The sequence below is a fragment of the Lissotriton helveticus genome, chromosome 1_1 (genome assembly GCF_964261635.1).
Source record: "Lissotriton helveticus chromosome 1_1, aLisHel1.1, whole genome shotgun sequence".
NCBI lineage: Eukaryota > Metazoa > Chordata > Amphibia > Caudata > Salamandridae > Lissotriton > Lissotriton helveticus.
Window position 1 is genome coordinate 1,138,676,552 of NC_136057.1, and position 25,328 is coordinate 1,138,701,879.

A 25,328-nucleotide genomic window follows, 5' to 3' on the forward strand; every position below is an offset into this window, starting at 1 on the left:
GGCTTATCTCTAAGTGGAAGAATAAGCTGATTCAGGTGCGGTCTCTAGAGGCGGCCCTTGACATCTTGGGGATGGAACGACCCGCTCCCTCATCTGATGCCGACAGTTCTTCCAGCAGGCGACGACAGCGCTCCGCGGAATGGCAGAGGGTTGGTAAGCCTGCTCCCGCTGCAAAACCTGACTTGTCAGCGAGCTTGCTGGAACGGGAAGCTGCGGTTGCCTCCGTGGCTCTGGTAACGGACGCTTCAGGGGGCACCTGAGGTACGTTCACTTCGCTAGGCCCTAACGTGGCCGGTAGCTGGCGCCGGAGGAGACTGTTCACAGGAGGTAGATGAGTAGAATTTTTGTGTCCTTGTCTGGAGTGGAGTCCTGTATCAGGAACTGGGTGAACAGAAGGTTGGCGCCATGTTCCCCTGCTTTTGGGGCCTGTTTTACGGACTATTGTTTGTTCTATTTTCTTGTATTGTTGTGCCTTGTGTTTCTGGGGTTTTCCTTGTCTGGGGGTCTGGGGGACAGGGAGGACTGGGTGTGGGGGGGTTGGGGGTTGCTTTGGGGGATCCGCATCAGCTGGGGGGGACATGGATCAGGATCCAGAGGAAAAAGGGGACGATTTGGGACCATGCGTGCTCCGGGGTTGCAATCTGTGTTGAGGTTCTGCCCCACTTGTTACCATGCTGAGTAGGGAGCTGAAGGTGGTGAGCCTTAATGTCCGAGGCCTTAATAGCCCGGTGAAACGTGCTGCTGTCCTATCCCTACTGGAAGGCGCGGAGGGGGACGTCTGCCTGCTGCAGGAGACTCGTCTCCTTTCTAAAGATCAAATCAAATCAATGTATAGCGTGCTACTCACCCGCTAGGGTCTCAATGCGCTGGGAGGGGAGGGAGCCGCTACTGCTCGAACAGCCAGGTCTTGAGTTGTTTCCTGAAGGAGAGATGGTCCTGGGTCAGCCGTAGGTGGGTGGGGAGGGAGTTCCATGTCTTGGCCGCCAGGTAGGAGAAGGATCTTCCGGCGGTGGCTCTGCGAATTTGTGGGACGGTGGCGAGGGCGAGGCTGGTGGAACGGAGCTGGCGGGTGGGTGTGTAGAATGTGAGGCGGTTGTTGAGGTATTTGGGGCCCATGTCGTGGAGAGCCTTGTGTGCGTGGGTGAGGAGTCTGAACGTGATCCTCTTGCTGACGGGGAGCCAGTGCAGGTCTCTCAGATGGGCGGAGATGTGGCCGTGACGGGGGATGTCCAGGATGAGTCGTGCAGAAGCGTTCTGAATGCTCTGGAGTATTTTCTGTAGTTTGGCTGTGGTTCCGGCGTAGAGGGTGTTCCCCTAGTCCAGGCGGCTGGTGACGAGGGCCTGGGTGATCGTCTTTCTGGTTTTGGTGGGGATCCACCGGAAGATCTTTCAGAGCATGTGCAGGGTGTTGAAACAAGATGTCGAGACGGCGTTGACTTGTTTGGTCATCGTGAGGGAGGAGTCCAGGATGAAGCCCAGGTTGCGTGCATGGTCCGTGGTCTTGGGGGCGGTGCCCAGTGCCGAGGGCCACCAGGAGTCGTCCCAGGCAGAGGGGGATGGTCCCAGGATGAGAACTTCCGTCTTGTCTGAGTTCAGTTTCAGACGGCTGAGCTTCATCCATTCCGCGATGTCTTTCATTCCATCCTGGAGGCTGGCTCGGGCGGTGGCGGGGTCCTTGGTGAGGGAGAGGATCAGCTGGGTGTCTTCAGCGTAGGAGATGATGTTTAGGTTGTGTTGGCATGCGATGGCTGCGAGGGGGCTCATGTAGACGTTGAAGAGGGTGGGGCTGAGCGAGGATCCTTGAGGAACGCCGCAGATGACTTCGGAGGCCGCGGATCGGAAGGGGGGAGGCGGACTCTCTGGGTTCTTCCAGAGAGGAACGAGATGATCCACTCCAGGGCCTTCCCTTGGATTCGGATGTTGCTGAGGCACTGTATAAGTGTGCGGTGCCATACGGTGTCAAAAGCTGCTGAGAGGTCCAGGAGGATGAGGACGGCTGTTTCCCCGTTGTCGAGCAGGGACCTGATGCCGTCGGTAGCTGCGATGAGGGCGGTCTCGGTGCTGTGGTTTGCTCGGAAACCGGACTGCGAGGGGTCGAGGGATCCGTTAGTCTCGAGGAAGGCGGAGAGTTGTTTGTTGATGGTCTTCTCGATGACTTTGGCAGGAAAAGGGAGGAGCGAGATGGGGTGGAAGTTCTTGAGGTTCCTGGGGTCCGCGGTGGGTTTCTTCAGGAGGGCGCTGAGCTCAGCATGTTTCCAGCTCTCCAGGATGGTGACGGATGTGAAAGAGCTGTTAATGATGTCCCGGAGTTGGGATGCGGTGATGGAGTCGGCTTTGTTGAAGATGTGGTGTGGGCAGGGGTCGGTAGGGGAGCTGGAGTGGATGGTGTTCATCATGCGGGTGGTATCTTCGGTGCTGACCGGGGTCCAGATGCAGAGGGTGGTGGTGGGGGGGGTGCTGGTTCGGTGGTTGGGTGCGTGGTCTGTGCGCCGAAGCTGTTGTGTATGTCGGCGATCTTGCGGTGGAAGAACGAGGCGAGTGAGTCGCTGAGGTCTTGCGAGGGTATGATGTTGTTGTTGCAGGCGCTGGGGTTGGAGAGCTCTTTTACGATGCTGAAGAGTTCCTTACTGTTGTGGGTGTTGTTGTCTAGTCGTTCTCTGAATGTTGTCCTTTTGATGGTTCGGATCAGCTGGTGGTGTTTCTTTTCTGAGCAAGAGGGACATAGCGAGCTCCAGAGGCTTCTTGCAACTGCCCAGCTGACTTGCTGCAACTGGACATGCAGTTGAACCTGGCTGAGCTCTTCTGGTCTTTGCTGAAGTAAGTTCCTGATCCCCAAGAGATGCCTCCCCAGATCCTGGACTATTGGCTGGCGTCAGTGGAGTTCCTCTTGTGAAATCCTAAAGTTTATCTCTGTGTGTTCGACCTTGAGAACGTAACTTTTTGAGGGGGCTAACTGGTCCCTGTATCCAGTCAGCACGCCATCACAGTCAGCCTGAACTTGTGATGTTGTCCTTGTCTAGTGAACCTAATACTGACAGTTAGCGCTTACTGCTTCTTGGCGCTACTTTAACATTTAAAATGGCTTATCTCTGGTTCTACTGATTGGAATTTTGTCAATTAGGTCCCATTTTATTTAATTTATTTGCCTTAAATATTCGCAATTGGTGTGGGATATCTCTTGTGTTGTGTTTTCACATTGTTGCTGTTTGTGTTCTGCATACATTCTTAACACAATGCCTCTCAGTGAAGCCTGACAGCTTTTGTGCCAGACAGCCAGAGGTTAGCCCTGGCAAGGATTGTGGCTGTTGCTTGAGAAGGGTTTTCACACTCTTCAAACAGCACCCCAATTTCTTAGTCTTATCATTCTAATTCTCCAGTGTTGTTATCTTTCATAAATTCACCACCTTCCCTCCTTTCCATGAGACTCTTAGAATTGCTTTGGATGAGTTTCTAATACCCTACCTGTGAAGCCTCTGAGGGGAGCTGTGCTGTGTATTTCTTCATGTCATTGGCTGGTGTTTTGGTCATCTGATGAGGTGGATAAACTACATAAAGTATATAGCAAACACAGTGTTAATTTATTTTAAATATACACTTCTCTAACATTAACGACTGATGATTCAAGCTCGAGAATGAGGAATGATTCACACCAATAGATGCAAACACTGGAGATTAACCTCCGATGTAAAATCTGCCCTTGTAATTATCTCCACCATAGGGATAGAACAACAGACAAAATTCCACTGGCTGATATTCAACTTGAGGGACATCCTCCAAATGAGAATTTAGCAATTGTTCCACAAATTAGAGAATCTTTTGTTTCCATGTATTTATCTCCTAACAAACGACTGTTAATAAGTTCATTGTGTCTGTCCCTTTACTAACAACATATTACAGAAACTGTGCTTGTTCCAATAAAGATAGTAACAGTTTTTTTCAATCATTTTACCATTCATCAGAATCAAGTGTTAACTACTGCTAACATGCCACCTATCTTACCCCTGCATCCGCATCAAGCTTGGCAATGTGACGAAGTCTCTAATGCAAGAACAAAAATCACATCTGGAAAAAAAGATTTCAGCAGCAGGTAAGCATTTTGCAGAGGTTCTTAAAGAGTAACTTTTGCTAGAATTCTTAATCGCTCTTTCATGAATTCCGTTCACAGATTCTTAACATATTTTTACTTGCAGCCACTTGGACCACATTTTCATATAAATCCATATCATAAGTAGTATATGCACATTAACTCCAGTCTGGCCAATATTGTTATTTGGACGTAAACCGAGTATTTATTTTACACTGAATTGAATTGTGATACACTAACGCAAGTGCCTTTATTTCTTTTAATGACAACATCATTACATCTCTAGCTTTGGCCTGTTCTCCCTTCACTTGCTTATGGAAGTAGTGTTTTGTCTTTTTGTGCATTCACAAAATTAACCGGATAACTCATGGGAAGTCGCACATTTTCTTTGGGTCAGTGAGTGCTGGGTAAAATGAACATGCTCATCAAACTATTTTTGTCTTTTCACAGACCGTTTTTTTTTTTTGGGGTGGAGAAACCTCTTTCCATAAATCACTGAGAAATGGGATAAAAGGGGGTTGTATGCTGTTTTACTGCATTTGCATTTTCACTTCAGCCAATTAGGGGTTTTATGTGTAAATATGCTGTCAAATATTTAAATACACAAAAAATTATATATTTTGGGAGGTTTCTTTCTATAGAAGTTAATTGAATTCATAGTTTCATTATAAATCGTTTTCGGTTGAATATCACGGAGTTGTATTATGTGCAAAATCAGCTCTCCTGCTTTGCCAAGTATGTGTGCTTTTTAGTTCTGGCTACAGTCAACTTGCTCTAGTTGTCAGCACAATACACCACAAATGACGTACAGAAAGGAGCCTTGATCCCGCCTTCTTCAGCTATTGGCTTCTTTGGATACGCCTCATTCAAGCACTAGATATTGATGGGCTTGTTAGCCTTGGGTCAGCCCAAAACACGGTTCTTTCCAGTGTAAATTAGTTATGAGTAAAATGTTGTTCTTGCTTTGAGTTTTTTAGTGTTTTATGCTTGCAAACAGTTTTGTAATGTTATGCTTGGGAAACATTGTTTACAAAGCACACTTTACAACGTGTGTCATTACACCGCATTTTTTACATTGCAAAATCCATTACAACGCATCTCATTGCATCGCATAATCCATTAAAACGCATTCCCCAAAGTAACGCCCCAGTGGAGTCAGAATAGTAATTGCGTTGTTATGGATTATGCATTGTAACAACATGCGTTGTAATGGATTTTGTGATGTAAAAAATGCGTTGTAATGACACACGTTGTAACGCGTGCGTTGTGAAGTGTCATATTCGTTATGCTTCTGACCCTGGCAGGATGAAGCACGGTAACATTTTTGGTATTTGAAGCTGCTGCCTTCAAGTCCCCACACAACTGTGAACAAGAGAAAAAGTTGACTCGCTCATCATTAACGTGGCATGTAAAAGCTCTCTTTGGATTAAAAGAGGAATCCCTTCTTTTAGGACCCCCCCCCACATCAATGAGATGACACAGTCATAGATGTGGAGTTGCCCTTTGTAATCCAGCATCCCATGCAATGAGAGTGGCATTTTTTTCAATTTCCTGTGCCTCACTGTGTGCCTCGTTCCTGAGCAGCCGCTCTTTCCATTGCCTGGTGGCTTTTCTGCTAGTTTCCGGAATTCTTATGTACATGGAGAGCACCTAGAATCCCTTTCAGTTGCAGTGGAGCTGCTCAGTCCACATTACCTCATTACAGCAATGCACGTTTCCTTTACTGCAGCTGACATTGGTTGGAAGCTAGTTGAGCGCATCAGGGCCTAGTGTACAGGTCCTAGCATATAAACGTGCTCTTTCTTCTGGAGCATTTTCCCCTACTCATCTGACAGGTAATTTTCTGAAATTTCTCTGCAGGAGAATGTGTAGCACATATTTGATGTCACGGAGGGATAAATATACATGAAGTCTAACTTTTATTATGCTAAAAACAGGTTAGTTTCAGTTACTTTATAGTGTCCCGCTTATGTCAGCGGTCGTGCACCACTGAACAGCTTCATAGCACTAAAGTTCTTTTTTCTATGCAATTGTTGTTTGTGGAGCATCATACTGATTAACCCTTTCGCTGCCAGGCCTCACCCCACCCCCCAAGCATGCAAAAATCTTGTTTTGTGCTATTTGGGGTAGATTGCGCTCAGGCCCCTGTAACTTATTTTCCACATCAGTTAGCCACGCCACATTTGCTTCCTTTTCTACCAACATCCTGAGGATTCTAAATATACCAAGCATTTGTGGATTACCCTGGTAGGGACTGAGAAATTAGTCAAAATACAGCACAATTTAAATTTTGGGGGGAAAAATGTGCTGCCGAAGAAAACGCCTGTTTTTTCCTTTGCAATTGGTATCAACGAAGGGATTGCGGTGCCAAAATCACCATCTTCTCATCCTTTCAGGGACAGGCAGTCATTTATCAGAAAACCAATATTTTGCACTCAGTTTTGGCATTTTACTGGTACAAAGCCTATTTTTCCTATTTTTTGTGCTTTCAGCCTCCTTAAAGTGAGTGGTAGAAATGGGTGTAAAGCCAATAATGGAAAGCTATACATTTCTGGAAAGTAAATACAAGTCTGGATTCAGCAAGGGGTCATTCGTGCAGATCTTTCAAGGTTTTCCTATAGAAACTAACATTTGAAATAAAGAAATATTGAAATTGAGTTGAAAACAACAGCCATTTGTGTCTACATTTTCACCGATTTCTGAACAAAATATGGAGTTTAGAAGCAGTGGTTATATGCACATCTCCACATTTGTGGGTCCCTATACTAGCACGGTAATTAGAGGGCATTTTTCAAAATGACTTGAAATGACTTGACCAGACGGCGTTGACTTGTCTGGTCATGGAGAGGGAGGAGTCCAGGATGAAGCCCAGGTTGCGTGCGTGGTCCGTGGGTTTGGGTGCGCTGCCCAGGGCGGGGGGCCACCAGGAGTTGTCCCAGGCAGAGGGTGATGATCCTAGGATGAGGACTTCCGTCTTGTCCGAGTTCAGTTTCAGGCGGCTGTTCGACATCCATTTGGCTACGTCTGTCATCCCTTCGTGCAGGTTGGTTCTGGCGGTGGCGGGGTCGTTGGTGAGGGAGAGGATCAGCTAGGTGTCGTCGGCGTAGGAGGTGATGTTGAGGTTGTGCTGGCGTGCGATGGCTGCGAGGGGGCTCATGTAGACGTTGAAGAGTGTTGGGCTGAGCGAGGAGCCTTGAGGAACGCCGCAGATGACTTCGGTGGCCTCCGATCTGAACGGGGGGAGGCGGACTCTCTGTGTCCTTCCGGCGAGGAAGGAGATGATCCACTCCAGTGCCTTCTCCTGGATTCCGACGTTGCTCAGGCGCTGTACTAGGGTACGGTGGCAGACAGTGTCGAAGGCCGCGGAGAGGTCCAGGAGGATGAGGGCCGCTGTTTCTCCGTTGTCGAGCAGGGCTCGGATGTCGTCGGTGGCTGCGATCAGGGCGGTCTCGGTGCTGTGGTTGGCCCGGAAGCCAGACTGCGAGAGGTCGAGGGAACCGTTCGTCTCGAGGAAGGCGGCCAGTTGCTTGGGCCTTTCCAGACCTGCAACTGCATCACGATCTGATTAGGTGCTGCAGTGCAGGCGGTGAAATCGCATCTCAAGCACCAACATGGGCCAAGGTCCTCATATCCACTTTATTCACCTGTAATTGGCCAAAACTCTCACGTCTCCATGTCAAGCAAGCAGGTCCACTGCTGCCTGCTCGTATTTGCAGTCCTGCATTCATAGTGGGAAAACCAAATTACAGGTATCAGGATGCAAAGATAAAATCAGGACTTTATGAGCTGCGCACCCGTGACCCTGGGGAGCCAGAGAGTCCGTTCTTTCTGCATCTGCCCACCCCGGGTGCAACAATGTGTATGCTTCTGGGGCACCTCTGTGCTGTGCAGAATTCATGGTAAGGCGGACAGCAGATACTCGAGACTCAGTCAAGGGTTAATACAGCCCTTATCTAGTGGCTACCCCCGTGGGTACTATTATTAAGACCAGGCAATAAACAGGTAAAAAAATGAAATATATCCTGGAGCTCCCAGAACTCTCGTGTTTCCCAGGTCAATTCCCGAGTAGTTTACCAGTGTGGTCTTTTTTTTAATTTAGATTAAAAAATGTGTGGTCCTGGGGGCGTGGCTTGGACGCCGGGAAGAATGGCGGCGTAACTCTGACCTCCTCCAGGCGGCTGCATCCTTGTCGACCACAGAGGGCTGCTATCTAACCCCAGTTCCAGAAATACGAGGAATTCGCCTATCGGAACCTTATTCTAGCATGTCCTGAAATTTGGGCTGATTCCGAGCGCGGAATCCTGGAGAAAGAGACCTCTCCGTTCCGACCGCTGATGACTGCAGAGCGAGACGGAGACTGATGCCGGCTACAACAACGCGGCTGTCCGGGGCACCTGGTCCGCTCCACCGCAGGCAGTGACGGAGCCTAAACGATGCCGGAAACGGCCTCAATAATCCCCAACCAGCGATATGACTTGTGTCAGAACTGTGAGTAATGAGACTGCTTCTTGCCCACATTTATGCTGAATAATAAGGGAGGGAGAAAACGGAGCGAAATACCGGCAGTTCAAATGGCGGACTGATCAAGCTCCCGACTTTAATCTGAGACACCCAGCGTCCCCGCTACTATAATCTGCGTCACCTATATGCACCTATATGCGACTGCTGGGGCCATCTATACTATCAGCTTATGGTCACAATAACTCGATACGTGTGGGCAAAAGCGCGGCAGCTGAGGACACGAAACGCGCTTCAGCAAAATGGCGGCGACTAAAGCATTACGACTGGTCTTGGTGCTCAGCAACACAGCCTCATGTCCTCACAGTGACTATTAATATAATACAATACAATGGACATGTGCATTCTGTCGATTTTGTACGGTCTCTTCTCCACGCTAAGGCACACTAAAGCACCGAGTGCAAACGGACTTGCCAGATTTAATTCTCTGTGATGGCAGCTTGAAATGGTGGCTCCCCAGCGCGACGTCGCGCTGACATTGCAACTAGGTCATCCTGCTGCTAGCTCACCCTGCTGCTCTGTTCAGTGATTGGGACTGTGCCTCTGTGTTTGGCTATGAGGAGTGGTGCAAAACGCCTAAAATCTCCCATGCAGGCACATTTGTGACGTAAACGCTGCGTGTAGCATTCGATAGAGGGCAAGAATTAGCTGTTTCGAAATGGCGGCCCCACAGCAGCTCCACAGCGCATCTGACATCACGCTTGAATCACCCTGAGTTCTGGTGCCGTGTGGCCCATGGTGTGAACAGCCTTGAAGTATGTCACTGCAAAAGTCATAAAAACGAATTAGGTGCTTGTCAACTGCTGTAATTACCACAGTGCCTGCCCTGTGTTTGCTGTCGGAGCAGATTTAAAGTCATTAAACATCAGGTGAACTGGGAGCATCTACAAGTAGACAAACCTGCAACATGGTGTGTTATAATGATTGATCCCTTGCAACAACTTATCGCAACCGATATTTACAAGGAGTGATATTAACATTATACAAAATGGCGACGACTACCGAGGAGTGCTTATGAAAGGGAATGCAGCTTATAGGTTGTTAATGCATATATAACTTCCTATTGAACAAATCACTTTCAAAAAGGGAGAAGTGTCTAATCTGTTGCCCTGCACTGTCACAACATAGATTGGTCTCAGCGTTGCAAGCCTGGGAAGCATTAAGGCATTTGCACAACCCATCGCTTCACACGACTAAAGAATGGGGGACAAGGACAATGGTGGAGCTCCTAAACGCCTGAAATCTAACCCACCGACACCGGTCAAAGGGAACAAAAAAATGGAGGAAGCCATGGAAACAATTTTGAGCAGGCTAGAAGAAGTTAGAGACTTGGCCAAATCCACCAAAGATGAGGTTGTTGCTATCCGCCAGGATATCAAAGACATAAACTCAAGAATAACGGAGACTGAGAGCAGGATAAGCAAATTGGAAGACTTTGAAAATAAAACATGTGGAGCTATCAAGAACCTCTCCTTATGCTCCGACCATCTCGTGAGGAAAGTTGCGGAATTGGAAGACAGAAACAGAAGGGGGAACCTAAGAATTTTTGGTATGCCGGAAAAATCGGAGGAAACCCATGACTCATGCATACCCTTCCTCGAGGAGTGGTTCACGCAGGCCACAAATCTAACCTTCACTCAACCGCTGGAGTTTGATAGAGCACATAGAGTACCAGGACGAATCTCTAAGGATCAGAAGGGCCCAAGAGCGATTGTGTGCAAACCACTAAGGTACCAGCACACAGAACAGATACTTACCTTCGCTCGCAAACATAACCATGTGCTATGGAAAGGCCACAAAATCTTCATTTCACAGGACTTCAGTAAGGAAACTATGGAGATCAGGAAAGCCTTCCTCGCATTGAGACCCCAACTGAAGTCACTTGGTCACATGTATGGCTTTATTGGTCCAACAAAGTTTAGAGTAACTATGCAAGGTGTGACTCGTGTGTTCTCTGACCCGCGAAAACTGCGACAGCTCCTGTTCGACCATGGAGATGGCACCATGGAAGTCTCCCCTTCAGCTCAACAAGGAGCCTCTCCATCTGGCCTAGGATAAGCTCTAGTTTAGGGATTTGGTACTATTACTCTCATGCTCCAGAATCCATGTAGAAGTGCCTATCCGACCTGGAACCGATATGAGGGTCTCTTGTCCTGGTTTTGCTACATAGTTGGTGATCACGACTGGTTTTGGACGATGTCCGGTTAGGGTCCGCTCAACTAGGGGCTGGTTCTGGCCTGTTCCGTTCGACACGGTACTGTACTATGTACCGTTGGGCCCCCTACTAGCGAATCATCTGGTACCCGGATCTGTATTGGAACGATCTCTTGAACCCTTAACTTAAAAGCTGTATCATTAAGGTTATATCTATGCTACCATGATATTGCTCATGTCCCTCTTGGACCTCAAATAGGCGCTATGCTGTGGTGTTGTTTTGTAGCACTCCTCCTTGTTGTTGGGTGCACCCACGATAATTCTTCTACAAGTACTGTTGTGCTGGTTCACGAAACTGAAGTCAATGCAGTGACTTTCCTGTGTTCAATGTTATGGCACAATTGTTGTTTGTTGTTTATTGTTGCCTACAAACTTGGGTTATCTTTTCTCTAGATTAGGGTTGCAGCCCAAAAGATTAATATTTAAGAGTAAGCTGCTTGGAGGCGGCCTCGTGGTCGTCATTCCCGAGTCGCCATGTTCTGTTGTTTCTACTACTGGGGAGGGAGGGGTGGGCTGTGGGTGAGGGAGGAGGGTGGAGGGAGGTTGGTAGGGATGAGGGGGGGGATTGTTTTCACATTTTGTATATTGTTTTGTTTAGTTTTGTCAATCTTGCATTCTAGCTTGCATCCTTTGTACCACATTATGTTCCGAGGCTTATACTCTGTCCTTCACTTCCCTGCATATTGTACCAGCCCCGCATTCAACGTGAGAAATGACACTGCTGGTTTTGTCAAAGGTATGAGACTCTCTCCACGACCCAATTCTTATGCATACACATGTGTTATGAGACGATATCACTTGTTGTATAATTGATGGCTCCTGTTATAGATACTCCAATAGGGACAACAACTATAGCTAACCTTAGAATATTATCGTTGAACGTGAAAGGCCTTAACCAGCCGGTTAAACGCCAGAAAGTACTTGATTATCTACGTAGGCAACGTGGAGATATAGCCTTACTGCAGGAGACAAAACTAGAAGCGAAGCATTTTCACACACTGCGCAACAAATACTACACCGAGGTGATAGGCTCTGAAGCAATCTCAAAAAAGAATGGGGTGGTGTTGCTAGTGGCCAAGAATGCAAATGTGGAGGTAGTCTCTACTACTACAGACACAAAAGGTAGATGGATCTCGGCGAAACTACTCAAAGATGACACTGAATTCTTTATCACGACTATTTATGCCCCAAATACACACGATCCGTCTTTCTGGGTAGGCCTGACGAAGCAGATCATTTCCATCCCTGACACGGCAGTCCATATTTTGGCGGGCGATTTCTATCTCCCATATGACCCTATACTAGATAGAGACTCTAAACGTGTCTTTCGTCCAGGCAAAGCCCATAAGGCATTCATGAAGCTGTGCAATAGGTTCCATATGGTAGACACGTGGCGCTTACTGCATCCTGATGGTAGAGACTATTCCTTCTACTCCCCACCACATGACTCGTTTTCGAGAATTGACTACATACTCATATCTAAAAACGCGGTGGCAAGAGTTGAGGACGCGGACATTGCTCCCAGACTAGTCTCTGATCATTCCTGCGTCTCCCTCACACTATCTAATGTTAAACCAACTACCCGTCAGTCTATGTGGCGATTCAATGATACTATCATTAATGACACGAAACACAAAGAAACCCTTGACACTGCCATTAAAGATTTCTTACTGTTAAACAAAAGAGGGGACACCTCAGACACCATCCGTTGGGAGGCACTGAATTCCAATATAAGGGGGCTTATTATAAAAATATCCTCTGCAATCAATAAGAACCGCACCGCGGCCTTGTTGAAGTTAGAAGAGGACATTTCAAAACTCCAGCGCAAATACCTGATGCGTAGAAACCCTGAAGTCCTAACTGAACTGTCCAATCAAAAATATACCTATAACAAACTTATCAGTGAGAAGGCAGGAATCTGGCTGGATAAGAGGAAGCGTTTTAAAATCTGTGACTCGAACAAAGCAGAAAAGGGGCTAGCGGCTTATCTTAAATTTAAAATTCAAAAGAACACCATTACTTCCTTACTCGATGGAAATGGTACTCCTAACTCTGATCCCACTAAGATTGCGAATATTTTCAAAGAGTTTTATGAGAAACTCTATGCTAGGAACATGCACGTTGACAGTAAAAAAATGAAGAAATACCTCTCAAATTGCACACTCCCAACACCTACGACCACAGAAAGGGATTCCTTGAACGAGCCGATCTCTGAATTGGAGGTTATTACCGCGATCAAATCCCTCAAAAAGGGGAAAGCCCCTGGCCCTGATGGCTATACAGCACCATTTTATAAGACCTTCGCCCATATTCTTGCAACTCCTCTATTAGAGGTTTTTCATGAAATTAGCACCACAGGAGAGGTTAAGGGAACTATGGCTGAAGCCGTACCTGCTGTAATACCCAAGGAAGGCAAAGACCATAAACTCCCCAAAAATTACAGGCCTATCTCACTGATAAACTTAGATTGCAAGCTCCTTTAGACGTATCCAGAAGGTCCTGCCGTCCCTAATACATCCCTCGCAAGCGGGTTTCCTGAAGAACAGGCTATCGAGCGATAATACGAGAATTCTGGCTCACGTTATTGAAAAAGCGAAATTTTTAACCACACCCACCGTAGCAATTACATTAGACGCTGAGAAAGCGTTCGACAAGGTAGACTGGACTTATTTAAATGCTGTACTACACAAATTCGACCTGGGTCCCCAATTCACTAAATTAGTTATGTCCCTCTATGCCTGTCCCTCCGCTAGAGTACGGGCTGGTGGCGCTTTTTCCTCCCCCTTTGGCCTAGAGCAGGGCACTAGGCAAGGTTGTCCATTGTCCCCGTCCTTATTCCTCCTGGCAATTGAACCCTTTCTGTATTATATTAGGGAAAATCCAGACATTGCAGGAATTCGGTTCGCAGGCTGTACAATTAAAATCACGGCCTATGCTGATGACGTATTGGTCATGAGTGAAAAAGCTGATAAGGCTATACCGGCGTTACTCTCCACAATCGAAGAATTCTCGAGTGTATCTGGATACTCCTTGAACAAGGATAAAACTGAAGTGAAATCATTAAATAACCTGTGTGATAAAAACATCCTGGGTGACTCCGGGCTTACCTGGCAGCCGAAGAGTTTTAAATATTTAGGATTGGAATTTGAAAGGGATTTGATAACCACCCTAAAAATTAATGAGGAGATGCTCTATAAAAAAATACAAAAATTATTAGATGGCTGGTCTCCAAAATTCCTCTCATGGTGGGGTAGGGCAGAAACATTAAAAATGATGATCAGTCCCTTGGTAAACTACATGGCATGTATGCTCCCCATGACCTTCACGGAGGACTTTTTACATAAAGTTGAGAAGTCGCTCACGGACTTCCTGTGGAAAGGGAAGAAACCGAGAATTGCCATGAAGAAACTGCAACTTCCAAAGCTTAAAGGGGGTTTAGGTTTACCAAATTTCAGAAACTACCAAACCGCCTTTCTCTGCAAGCAGGGAGCCTCCTGGTTTACCGAAGACCCTATTTATACGCCCTTATGGATTGATATTGAGAGATCCATTGTGGGCAAGGCCCCGCTCTCTGCTGTGCTTACAATGGACCTCTCACACCTTACGAATTCCAAATACATCATGCTTAATACCAAGAGAGCTCTTTTGCGGATAGATCGCGTTCACAACACTAGTCTACAAATCCACAATTCATTTTCTGCATCTTTATGGCGCAACCCATCAATTAAAATCGGCGGATCACCCGTCATATGGGACCACTGGTCTGATAAAGGTATTAATGTGGTTGCTGATCTCCACGAAAATAACATGCCACTGCCATTCTCGACTCTGCAGGCCAGACACTCCCTGTTACCGACTGACTTTTACGCTTTCCTGAAGCTGAAGTCAGCCCTTTCCACTAGAACATTCAAGCCAGCGACGCCTTGGCTGAAATCTATGCTCCCTCACTTTCACTCCTCTGGACATTTTGTCTCAAAAATTTATAAACTCCTTGCACCAACACCCAATAAATTGATGAGGCGCAATGAAGTCAAATGGGAATCAGAACCAAATAACACTGGCATAAGCATAGACTGGGTCAGGATACATGCATCAGCACTCACACACAAGGTCTCGCCGATACTATCACAGACCAAGTATATGATTCTTAACAGAGCATTCTGGACCCCACAGCGACTATTTAAGGTTGGCCTGCGAGACACACCGACTTGCTGGAATTGCTCCTCGGGCATTGGTGACCTTCCACACATGTTATTTGATTGCCCCACGCTTCATACATTTTGGGCTAAAATATTTGATTACATTGGGCACACGTTTGACATACACCCTGCAAGGGAATTCATCTACATTATTCTGGGAGCCTTAGATCCACTATTAAAGGGGGACCATGACCGCTAGCTCCTGGATCTTTTCCTAACATTAGCATGCAAGGTGGTCTTATGCAATTGGAAATCAACGGCTGAGGTCTCTTTCAATGCCTGGAGGGAATGGCTGTCCCGCATTAGAGGCACGGACAATCCTGCTCTACACTCATCACCATGGCAAGTCACCAACAAAAAACTATGGTCTTCCTTAGATCAGGCCTCCTTTACCTTCGACCCACCTTGAAGTACTAACTGATGAGGTCTATACTTAGTAAAGTGTGGGTGCCCGCTGCATGAACTGTACTGGTTATAACCTGTACCCATGGGCTTGACAGCCTTAGACACACTGTGCAGGGACGACAAAGTAGACAAAGTATACAAAGTATACAAGTATACATGGTAGTATATGCCTAGATCTGGATGGAGGGCTCTACGTAACTGTGTACAACCGTAAGAATGCAATGTTGGTATATTATTGTGTTTATTCATTCATCGCATCTATTTTACAGATCCGGACTGATGTTTAATTTCTTGTTTTCAATATACTTTATTTTCCTTTACTGTATGTATGTATTGTTTTATATGTACTGATCCATGTTTGATTGCGGCATTTTTACAATACGATTGTAATTCTACTGATGCCTTATGGCCGGTATCATCTTTGTTATTGCTCAATAAAAAAGGATTTGAACTTAAATAAAAAAAAAAATGTGTGGTCCTGTTTGTAGTGCATCTTGGCAGCTCTGAGCTCTTACTGCAACAAACTTACTCATGCAATAACTAATTCACAAAACCTTGACCATCCAATGCAAAGCTGTCAGAAATGACATTGGATTTCAAAGACGATTCATGAATCAAGGAGCCGCTGCTGCTCCAAAGCATAGGTACTCAATTCTTTTCCATTACTTTGAGGGTGCTCCCTCGCCGTGAATAAATTAAAGTTAACCCCGCTAAAGACCATGTCTAGGGGAGGGGTTGTGTCCAAATGAAAATGTGCAAAGTGTCCCATAGCCAGGGGCTCGGACCCGGCATTAAGTAAGTAAAAGGGAGGGAGTGTTCCGTGTAAGGTCGGGAGCCGAGGTTTCTAGGGCTAGAAGTGTCAGTTCCAGCCGCGGCCGGCATGCTCACAGGAGGGGGGGCGCGGGTGTGGATTGAATAACAATAAACAAATAAAACCTACCTACCGTCGGCGCCGGCTCCGCTCTTGGCAGATGTGATGTCCCTCGTGTTCCTGCTGCTTTCCTGCAGGAACAGGAAGCAGCCAGAGGCAGCCTCCTTCCCCGGCCCTAAGCCAATCACAACGCTGCAATGACAGCCTTGTGATTGGTGAGGCGCAGCTGAGAGCGCCACAGCCGGGTTACATAGAGAAAACAGGAGAGTGCGTATAACTGGTTTGGTCGGCCCTGGGGCCGACCAAACAGGCAGTACCACAACAGTGGGCAAGCCACTCCCCCCAGCCTTCGAGCAGGACCACCCACCCACTGGCCCACAACCAGGCACTCCAGGCACTTCTGCTTTCTCGCAGTGCGAGAAGCAGAAACCTAAATGGTAGTTTTACCATTTACGTTTCTGCCTTCTCGCACTGTGAGAAAGCAGTGGGGCGACACCCCCACACCCCAATGGGGGAGCAGCCACTGCTAGGGAGTATGCAAGTGTGGGGCTGTTACCCTAGCCAGACGTGAATTGGGGTAGGGTACAGGCACACAGAGGTGAATGAAGGATGAGAAGTATCCGAAACGGTAATGCGAAATCCAACTACACCAATAGAGAGGATTTCTCACTACTATTCCAACCATACCAAACATGACATAGCTACCCCTTTCTGATCAGGAATTAACACCTAAAGGAATAGAAGGGATTTCCCAATGCTGGCCTATGGAAGAGGTAGGCCTCACTGCAGTGGCAGAGGCCTGAGACAGGTTTGAAAGCCTACTCCTGTGGGGTCGCAAGCATTGCTGCAAGCCTACTAGTAGCATTTAATCCGGAGGCCCTGGGTACATGGGCTATGACTGGGCAAGGGTCTTACATGTAAATTAAATAGGCCAACTAGGTATGTTCCAATGTCATCATGTTTTAGGAGAGAAGCACCCACACCTTAGCACTGATTAGCAGTGGTAAAATGCCCAGAGTCTTAAGTCCAACAAAAAGATACAGTCCAGATTGGGAGGCGAGAGGGCAAACAGTTAGGGGGAGACCACCCTAAGGCTGACAGGTCTAACAAGCACCATTCAGGGTGAAGAAAATGGTGCAATTTAACTTGCACAGATAATGTCTCCCTAACAGATTTACAGGGCTAGAATTACAAACAACGAACTGGTGTTTTTCTTCGAAAGAACCTATTTTTACTGGTAGCTTTTCTGAAATAGAATTTCTGAATTTTGTATTTGTAACTCCCACAATTTGGATTGTTTGCCCTGAGAGAGGTAATCTGGAACTTCCACTGTTCTCACTTTGGATCTAATAGCTCCGGTATCAATTAAAAATGGTAGTAGTTGGCCACATACTTCAGCATCTACATATGGACCACTCTGGTCTACCTCTAAGACTGCTGCAAGTATGCAATCTTCCTCCTCTCTCAGGCACCGTCATTGGGATTCATCGGAACTTGAACCATCAAATTGAAAAATTGATATTGCTGTAATGCATTTGGGTTTGAATTTTTGAAATGTGGCATGGAAACTTGAAAAGAGCTGGAGAGATGTGGTGCAGTTCCCAGAGCAGCTGACTCCTTAGCATGGGGTTCACAGTACGATTGCCGGCGGCAGCTCAGCATCGTGTGACACTAGGCAATAGCTCATTTAATCTCCCTGATGGCCCCCAGTGCCCTGAAACTCTTAAGGGGGTGATATGTTTGCACTTTACAAAAAGGAATTATTATTTATTTAAGAGTTAGTGTTCATTTTTGGCAACTGGTTTAAATCAAAACAATGGTTTCCTACATTCTGGAAATTTCTGGAGTGGGCCTTATTGGAGTTTGACCTTGCATAGGCATTTGATGATGTGATGTTGGCACATTTAGCATTTGCATTCCTTTTGGCATCTGTACATTTCCAACATTATTATTAGGATTATACCTGCATTCTCTCTTCCAGTGTCCAATTCTATGACAGACATGAAATTGTGTAACCTGTTTCATCGCAGCAATATCTGTTCCAGATCCTGTACTCACAGGAGCACTGCCTATTCCCTGAGACTGGTTAAACCCTCCTTGATTTCCTTGAAAACCAACCTGTGAAACAGCAACTCATTGTATAGTCCCTTGATGTCCTGTAAAAGGGGGATTCTGAAAACCGTTCTGAGCCAACTTTGTCTGTGGCAACATAAACTTTTCCTTGATCTTTCTCTGCTTCATGTCTATATCATCGCTGCAATATTTAGCATACCTCAAAATTTCATCTATCGACTTGTTCTTCCGACAGATCACGCTTTGAGTTATGTGTGACAAATCACTGGTTTTAATCCCAAAGCAAACTGTGACACAAAATCCCTATATTCTTCTCCTCAAGATATTCTTGTCCACTGTACTGCTGAAACACCTGCAGCAACCGTTCATAATATTCATGTAGCATCTCTTTTGGCTCTTGAGTAGTTCTCTTAATTTTAAGCCAATACAAGTCTCTTGATGGCACTCTACCCTTCAGGAAAGTAATCACTGCATCATACTTCTCCATTACTACAGGAGATCGTGCATTTGTTCTAGTCTCTCTCAAAGGTTCTTCTTTTGGTCACTGTACTGCTGCTGTCTTACATTCAGCCCACACATCCGCAGGCACTACTATATCCAAAAATGTTTGCAAATATGCCAACAATCCCTTGGAAATCTTAATGAACCACTCAACTTGTGCATACTATTACACTGGTTTGTCTCTCATTTTGGGGAAATTGTTTGTAAATGCAGCCAAATCGCCACCACTCCAAGGAACATGTACATACTTACCTCCTGCAACTTTTGTAAGTGGAAATGCTGTCATCTCTCCCTCGCTTCCCTCATCTTGTTTCCTTGTTATAGTTTCCTCTCTCTTTTTCTTCTTCTGTTTCTTTGCCCATTTCATCTCTAGTTTCTCAACTTCACTCCATTTTCTAAAGCATCTGACCAATTCTGAAATGTGTAAACACCTTCCTGAATCTCTCATGTTTTCTAATGATGAGTCATCTAATTGAACTTAGTAGCGTTTTCGCAAGTGAACATTTTTATCGAACTCAATCTCGTATTTCTGGATCACTTCTGCCAATATATCGTACACTATAGCTGCTCTTCCTGTGATTTCTTTACACAGGTACATTAATTCCTATCCTTAGTATTGCTCAATATCTTTATAGTCTAAGCATCCCCTTATTTGAACTGTGAATAATAATAATGATCTTTATTTAGATATAAAACATATCTTTAAAAGAATTTACAGATTCACAGCCTGACCGAATATTAGAATAAAAACTTCTAGGAATAACAACACGAGTGTAGATATAAAGGCACAATCCATTAACAAACATTATAAAAACAGGAATTTTATCTCGTAGTGTATTTTAAAATCACAAAAATTGAAACAAGACGCCAGCTTGCATGAATATAACCAAATTGTATCTAACATTGCTAAGAATAAAAAGGGCACTTTAGCATGGTCTCCTTAAGTTAAAGATGTGATATGCTCGCAGGATAAATTTTGTAAATTTTATGTTTAGCACTGTGTTTTCCGGGTTCAAAGCTGCCATGATGGCTTGCCTGCAGGACCGAACACCCAGCCTATTCCATTCTGATTTTAATCCAGACCTGCGTACAATGTTAAGAGCTGGGCAAAGGCAGCTTACATGCAACATGGTTTCCGCTGTTTCCCCACACCCTCTACAGGAGAGATCTTCCGATGTACGTCGCCATGATGGTAAATCCTGCAAGAAACGCCAGTCACCCAGTCTGATGGCAATAAAGCCGCGTTTCAGGTATAATGGATATGTGCTGGCCAGATAGCAGGCTGGGACCGGGTGTCTGTAGGAATTTATCGTGACCCAAGCGTGGCTATGTTTCAGAAAGAGTGCTTTGTCAGTGAGACGAGAAGTCATTCTCACACATTTTTTATAGCTTTTTTAAATGCTATCAGGCCTGGGTTTAGGGCCCACAAGTCGCTTGCTGACATTTGGTTAATGGCGTCTGTAAGAAGCCGTCCGTACAAACCCCCCGGGTTTATCTGGCTGATTTCTTGCCGGACTAGGGATTCTAAAGTACCTGGCTCAGCTTGTCTTAACTTGTGACACAGATTGAGGTATTCCCCAGTGGCTGAGGCCTCGTAGTTTATTAGCCCCATCTCCAACCTGATCTGCGCTGCAGAAGCGGTCTTTGGCAACCGGAGCACCCCTTTATAAATTTTAGTGGTCTGTTGGTTCAGGGTTGGGTTCATTTTACCACTAAAAATCTCAACGCCGTAGGATATGGTGGGGCCAACCTTTGCTCTCATTACCTCCAAGAGGGGGGCTAAGGTTGGACCGGAAAGATCTTTCGCAAGTTTGCTGAGTGACACCATAAGGGTCACTGCTTTAACTCCGATCTCTCTACGCTGTTTTTTGTAGCTACATTTTGAGTCCAGGTGGACGCCTAGGTATTTATAGGACTGGCCAATTTCTAAACTAACATTATTGAATGACCAGCCGCCCCCTGTGTATTGTTTCTTGCCGAATGTAACTACTTGCGTTTTCTTTAGATTAACCTCGAGTTGGTTGCTGAGCGTATAATCGAACAGTTTATCGAGGAGTCTTTGCAACCCTACCCTGGTTAAACTAAAGAGAGCCAGGTCGTCGGCATATAAGAGGTTGCTTAGAGTCATGCCGCCCACCTTCGGAGAGTGACTATTAGTCTCGTCTAGGACCGCTGACAGATCTGCTACAAATAAGTTAAAAAGGAGGGGGGGCAGCACACATCCCTGCTTCACTCCTCTAGTTGTCATTATTTTCCGTGAGAGATGTGTGCCGGTCCCCAGCTTCACCCGCACCCACGCCCTAGTGTGGAGCTGAATTATTCCCTCTAGTAGTTTCTCTGGAATCCCCCACATCTTTAGTTTGGCCCATAGGGCCTCCCTGGGGACTCTATCGAATGCTGATTTGAAGTCGACAAAGCAGCAATGAATTAATCTTGAGGTTGCAGCTGCCCTATCGACTACAGTTGTTATTGCTAGCAAGTTTGTACGGGTTCTTGAGTGTGCCACAAACCCTGTCTGGTTCATTGGCAAGAGCTTATTGTCCTTTACCCATAACCTTAGGTCCTCTAATAGAAGACCTGCATAATGTTTTGCCTCTATGTCCAGTAGGGCAATGAGTCTATAATTGCTCGGGTGGGCATGGGGTCCAGATTTATAAATTGGGTGTATTATGGCTCCCCGCCATGACTCTGGTATTGTGGATGTTCTTAATGCATAATTGAAAAGCTTGGCCAATGTTCCTGACCAGAGGGTAATATCAGAGTTAAACAAAGTTTGTGGAAAGCCATTTGGGCCTGGCGCCCCGTCGGATCTTGCTTTTGACAATAGTTTCGAGACCTTTTCATGTGTTATACTCCACGAAGGACCATACCCTTGGCTGGTCTCAGTTACGGTGGTGTTTCCAGAGAGGCTTGGATAATCAGGAGACTTAAAGTGATCAAGCAGGAAATTTGCCCAGTCTGATTCAGGGATGTTGGCCGACCCCGTGCACACTGTACCTAGGCTGGTGCGGTTAATAAGCGCCCAGAATTTCCTTGAGTTTTTTTGCTTACTTTCCCACACCAGGTTACTCCAGAATTGGTTTTCATGTGCCCATTTGTCCTTTTTGATCGCTCGCATGAATGATTTTTGTGAGGTTTGATAATTGGATATGCAATCACTGTTTCCCGGGAATTTGGCCAGTGCCCGCAGGGCCTTATTTCTCGCTATCTTTAGTGACTTCGTCGTCTGAGATAATGTAAATTGGTGCGTCGAGGTTGCCCTTTGGGCTTGATGCCTTACAGGGAACAGATGAATCAGGTGGGAGCATAACGTGGACCATTGTTCGGTTGGGCTAGCCTCATGCTCCTGGCCCAGTCTTATTATTTCCGCGCTTGCCTGAAGAATATTCATGCTAATTTCTTCAGTCCACTTTAGGCGCTTTAAATTTTCTGTGTGGGTTCCCTGAAGTGTCGGTGGTGCCATTTTGTGATACTCTGGGTTTATGTTGAAGACTGTGACCTGGGGCCTGTGATCACTTTCGGTTCTTGGGTGTATTCTGAAGTCCATGATGCAATTTAACAGGGGTGCGGTGCAGATTGTATAATCCAGATGTGATTGCTTTGAGCCGTTTGTCCATGTCCACTTTGGTGGAGTGTCCCCGGCTGTTCTGCCATTGATGACAAGGTAACCTGCACTATAAAATTGGCTCACGCATAGGTCGCCTAGATTACTTTGAGTTTGTGTAAGCGGTTTAGTTTGCTTAGTGGCCTCGATGGTTTGGATTAGGGGGGGGGCATCATTATCTGCTATCTTCCCCTGAAATAGGTAGGTGTTAAGGTCCCCAGTAACTATGCAGTCTGAATTGGGTTGGTCCGTGGCTATATCGTTCATAATCTCGGTTAGACGGGTCAGATGGACCTTTTTCGTGCGTGTACTGGGGTTAATGTACACATTTAAGAGAACGAGGGGGCGGTGTTTCCGCCAAGGGTCGATCTTGACCCCTAGGATCCAGTCTTCCTTAAGGGGCCATCGTGTTATTCGGGCTTTTATAGAGTTTGATACGTAAGTTGCCAGCCCGCCTTTCGAGTGGCCAAAGCGACTGTCCCTGGTTGCTGGATTCCATGTCTCAGTGAAACCAAGCACTGGGCACCCCTGTAAAGCCCAGGTTTCCTGTAGTGCTATTACTGAGTGATTCCCCAAGAAAGATTGCGTGTCTGGGTCCCCAATTTTTTGGTGTAAACCACTTATGTTCCAGGAGCATAGTAGGGTAATTTGGTCTAATGGGGAGTTGGATGCTGCTCCTGACTGTGGTGACTGCGCTAGAGTTTTTGTGCCAATTGGCGTGATCATAGGATTAGCTGGTCATTCGTGGCTTTTAGTTGATAAAATTGCTGGGAGCCAGTCCCATTTTTGGCCAATGTCTTTGGTGGCTACTTCTTTGAATTGGATGTTGCGGTCTTCTTCTGGCCCTAAGGCGTTTTTTAGAATTGAGTGGGTTTTTTCTTGACCCTTCTGCCTTGTTATCCCACTTTTTTTAGGTAATGTTAGTTGATTAAGGAGTGAGGTTGGGTAGCCCGGCAAAGAGTATGGGTAGACTCGGATACCCCATTCCCTTAGGGTTGCTTTGTTGTTCAAAAACGTGGATGCCCACTTTGCCTCCTTGAATGTCACCAGAGTTACCTCCGATGGTTGTGTTCCTCTTGGTGGGAGGAACTTGATAGCCTCGATTTCATCCGATACTAAGCCCATGAATCCAGGGGTCCCCTCTATCAGTTTGAGTATGTTTGCTCTGCTAAGGATGTCATGGCGGCCCTTTGATTTGTATTCAGGGGCTAGTAAGATGTAGGAGTATGATGTAACATTCGCAGTCTCAGTTTGAAGGTGGCACATTTTGTTTTTATTAGGTCTCGATCCTTCATTGTGCTTGTTCTCCTGTACTATCAAGTTGGTCCTGGTCCTTAGCGACCAGCGGTGGTTTGAGGGATGATCTGGTCTCTGAATGTGGAACGTTTTAGTCAAATTCTGACCTGTCATTGTGACGTCTCCCTGAACTGGGGGTGTGACGTACCCTGTTTTTGGAGACACTTGGGGTTCTTTAGTTCTTGGTGTCCCTTTTTCGTCTTTTGTCATGACCTTGTTTACTGGAGCCGGGCCAGACTCTTTTTTGACTACTCGCAATGAAGGATCACTTATTTCCTGGGGACACCCCATTGAGGTTTGGGTGTTAATTACTGGTGGGACCTCTTTTGTCTTGGACGCTGCCAGGTTTCCTAGCGAAGGTAGTGCATATGTCGCACTCGGAGCTTGTTTGCTTGATGCTGTTGAAAAAAGCGGGTAGTATCCCGGGTTGGCAGCTGTTCTTGGTGCCTTGGCCTTGTTTCTTTGTTTGAACTGTGAAGACTAAGTTCCCACCATCTGTCAGTGCTTGTACTGTCTGTGAGGGTCTCCAATCAAGAATCTGAGAATTTTGTGACGCCGGGACAAATCCTTTGCTAGGCACATCTCCAGTGACTTGAGGAACTTCTGGCCTTAAATCCACATTTGGAGGAGCAGTTGCTATAACTCTGGGCATATCGGGCATTTACAGGAGTTATCTGGGCTGAAGTATGTTTTCCAGTTGTACTGGTCACAGTTGGAACTGCAACCTGTGGTTGAGACACAGCTTGTAAAACAATTTGGAGTATCTGTATAGGTCTTTCAATCTGGGCTAAACTCTGATCTGCAGGAGCAGTTGCCATTGTGGCACTCACGTTAGCACTAAAGTTCTGTGAATATTAGGAATCGTATAAGGTGGAGATCTTGATGCTAGCATCTGTTCTAAAATCTTGTCTCTAGAATCTGTGTCTGAATTATCACCATTATTACTTTAGGGATCTTTTTTTTACTGCTTTGCTTTTGCTGTGGTAATAGCTGGATATAATCTGGTTCCCTCTATGATCGCCCTTCTCCATCTATGCTGATCTTCATCCTGTCGAGCATCCATACGATTCTGCACTGCTCTTTTTGTCCGTCTCTGGTATTTTTCTCTCTCCTTATTCCTTGTAACCTTCCCCCATGTATTATAAACATCATACTGAGTAGGTCTAGGTGGTGACCTCATCTTGTGCAATTTTCCCTTTAAAGTTTCAAGAACATTTGTATTAATTGTCCCGTATCTAGGAAAACTCAAAGCACCCTCTTTCTCAGTGATTCTACTCCACTGGCGAAGTGAAGAACAAGTGTGTAAAACATTCTCCATTGTCATAAAATGAGCAGGCAAACCCTCAGGAGGTGCATCTTCAACTATCTGCACCAGAATAGTAACATCCCCTCTGACTACACTCTTACATTTTTTTAAATAATTCATTTTGGTAATACAGTGAGACAAGAAATTCCAATCACAATATTGTCGTTTTGTTCTATATACGCCAATTTCTGAAACAAAAATCCAATTTAATCTAATAGTTTACCAAATTTCTGTTGTCAAATCTAAATATGTTATTC

At 45.9% G+C, this 25,328-nt stretch overlaps 1 protein-coding gene across 1 annotated transcript in view; it reads left to right on the forward strand.

Annotated features, from left to right (window-relative positions):
* The window catches only part of LRRIQ1 (leucine rich repeats and IQ motif containing 1), a 1,358,071-nt gene that overhangs the window by 916,312 nt on the left and 416,431 nt on the right, over positions 1–25,328 (forward strand). Inside the window, exon 19 of the mRNA XM_078678880.1 lies at positions 3,960–4,087. Coding sequence (XP_078535006.1) covers positions 3,960–4,087 — 128 coding nt within the window. The remainder of the gene's footprint in view (positions 1–3,959; positions 4,088–25,328) is intronic.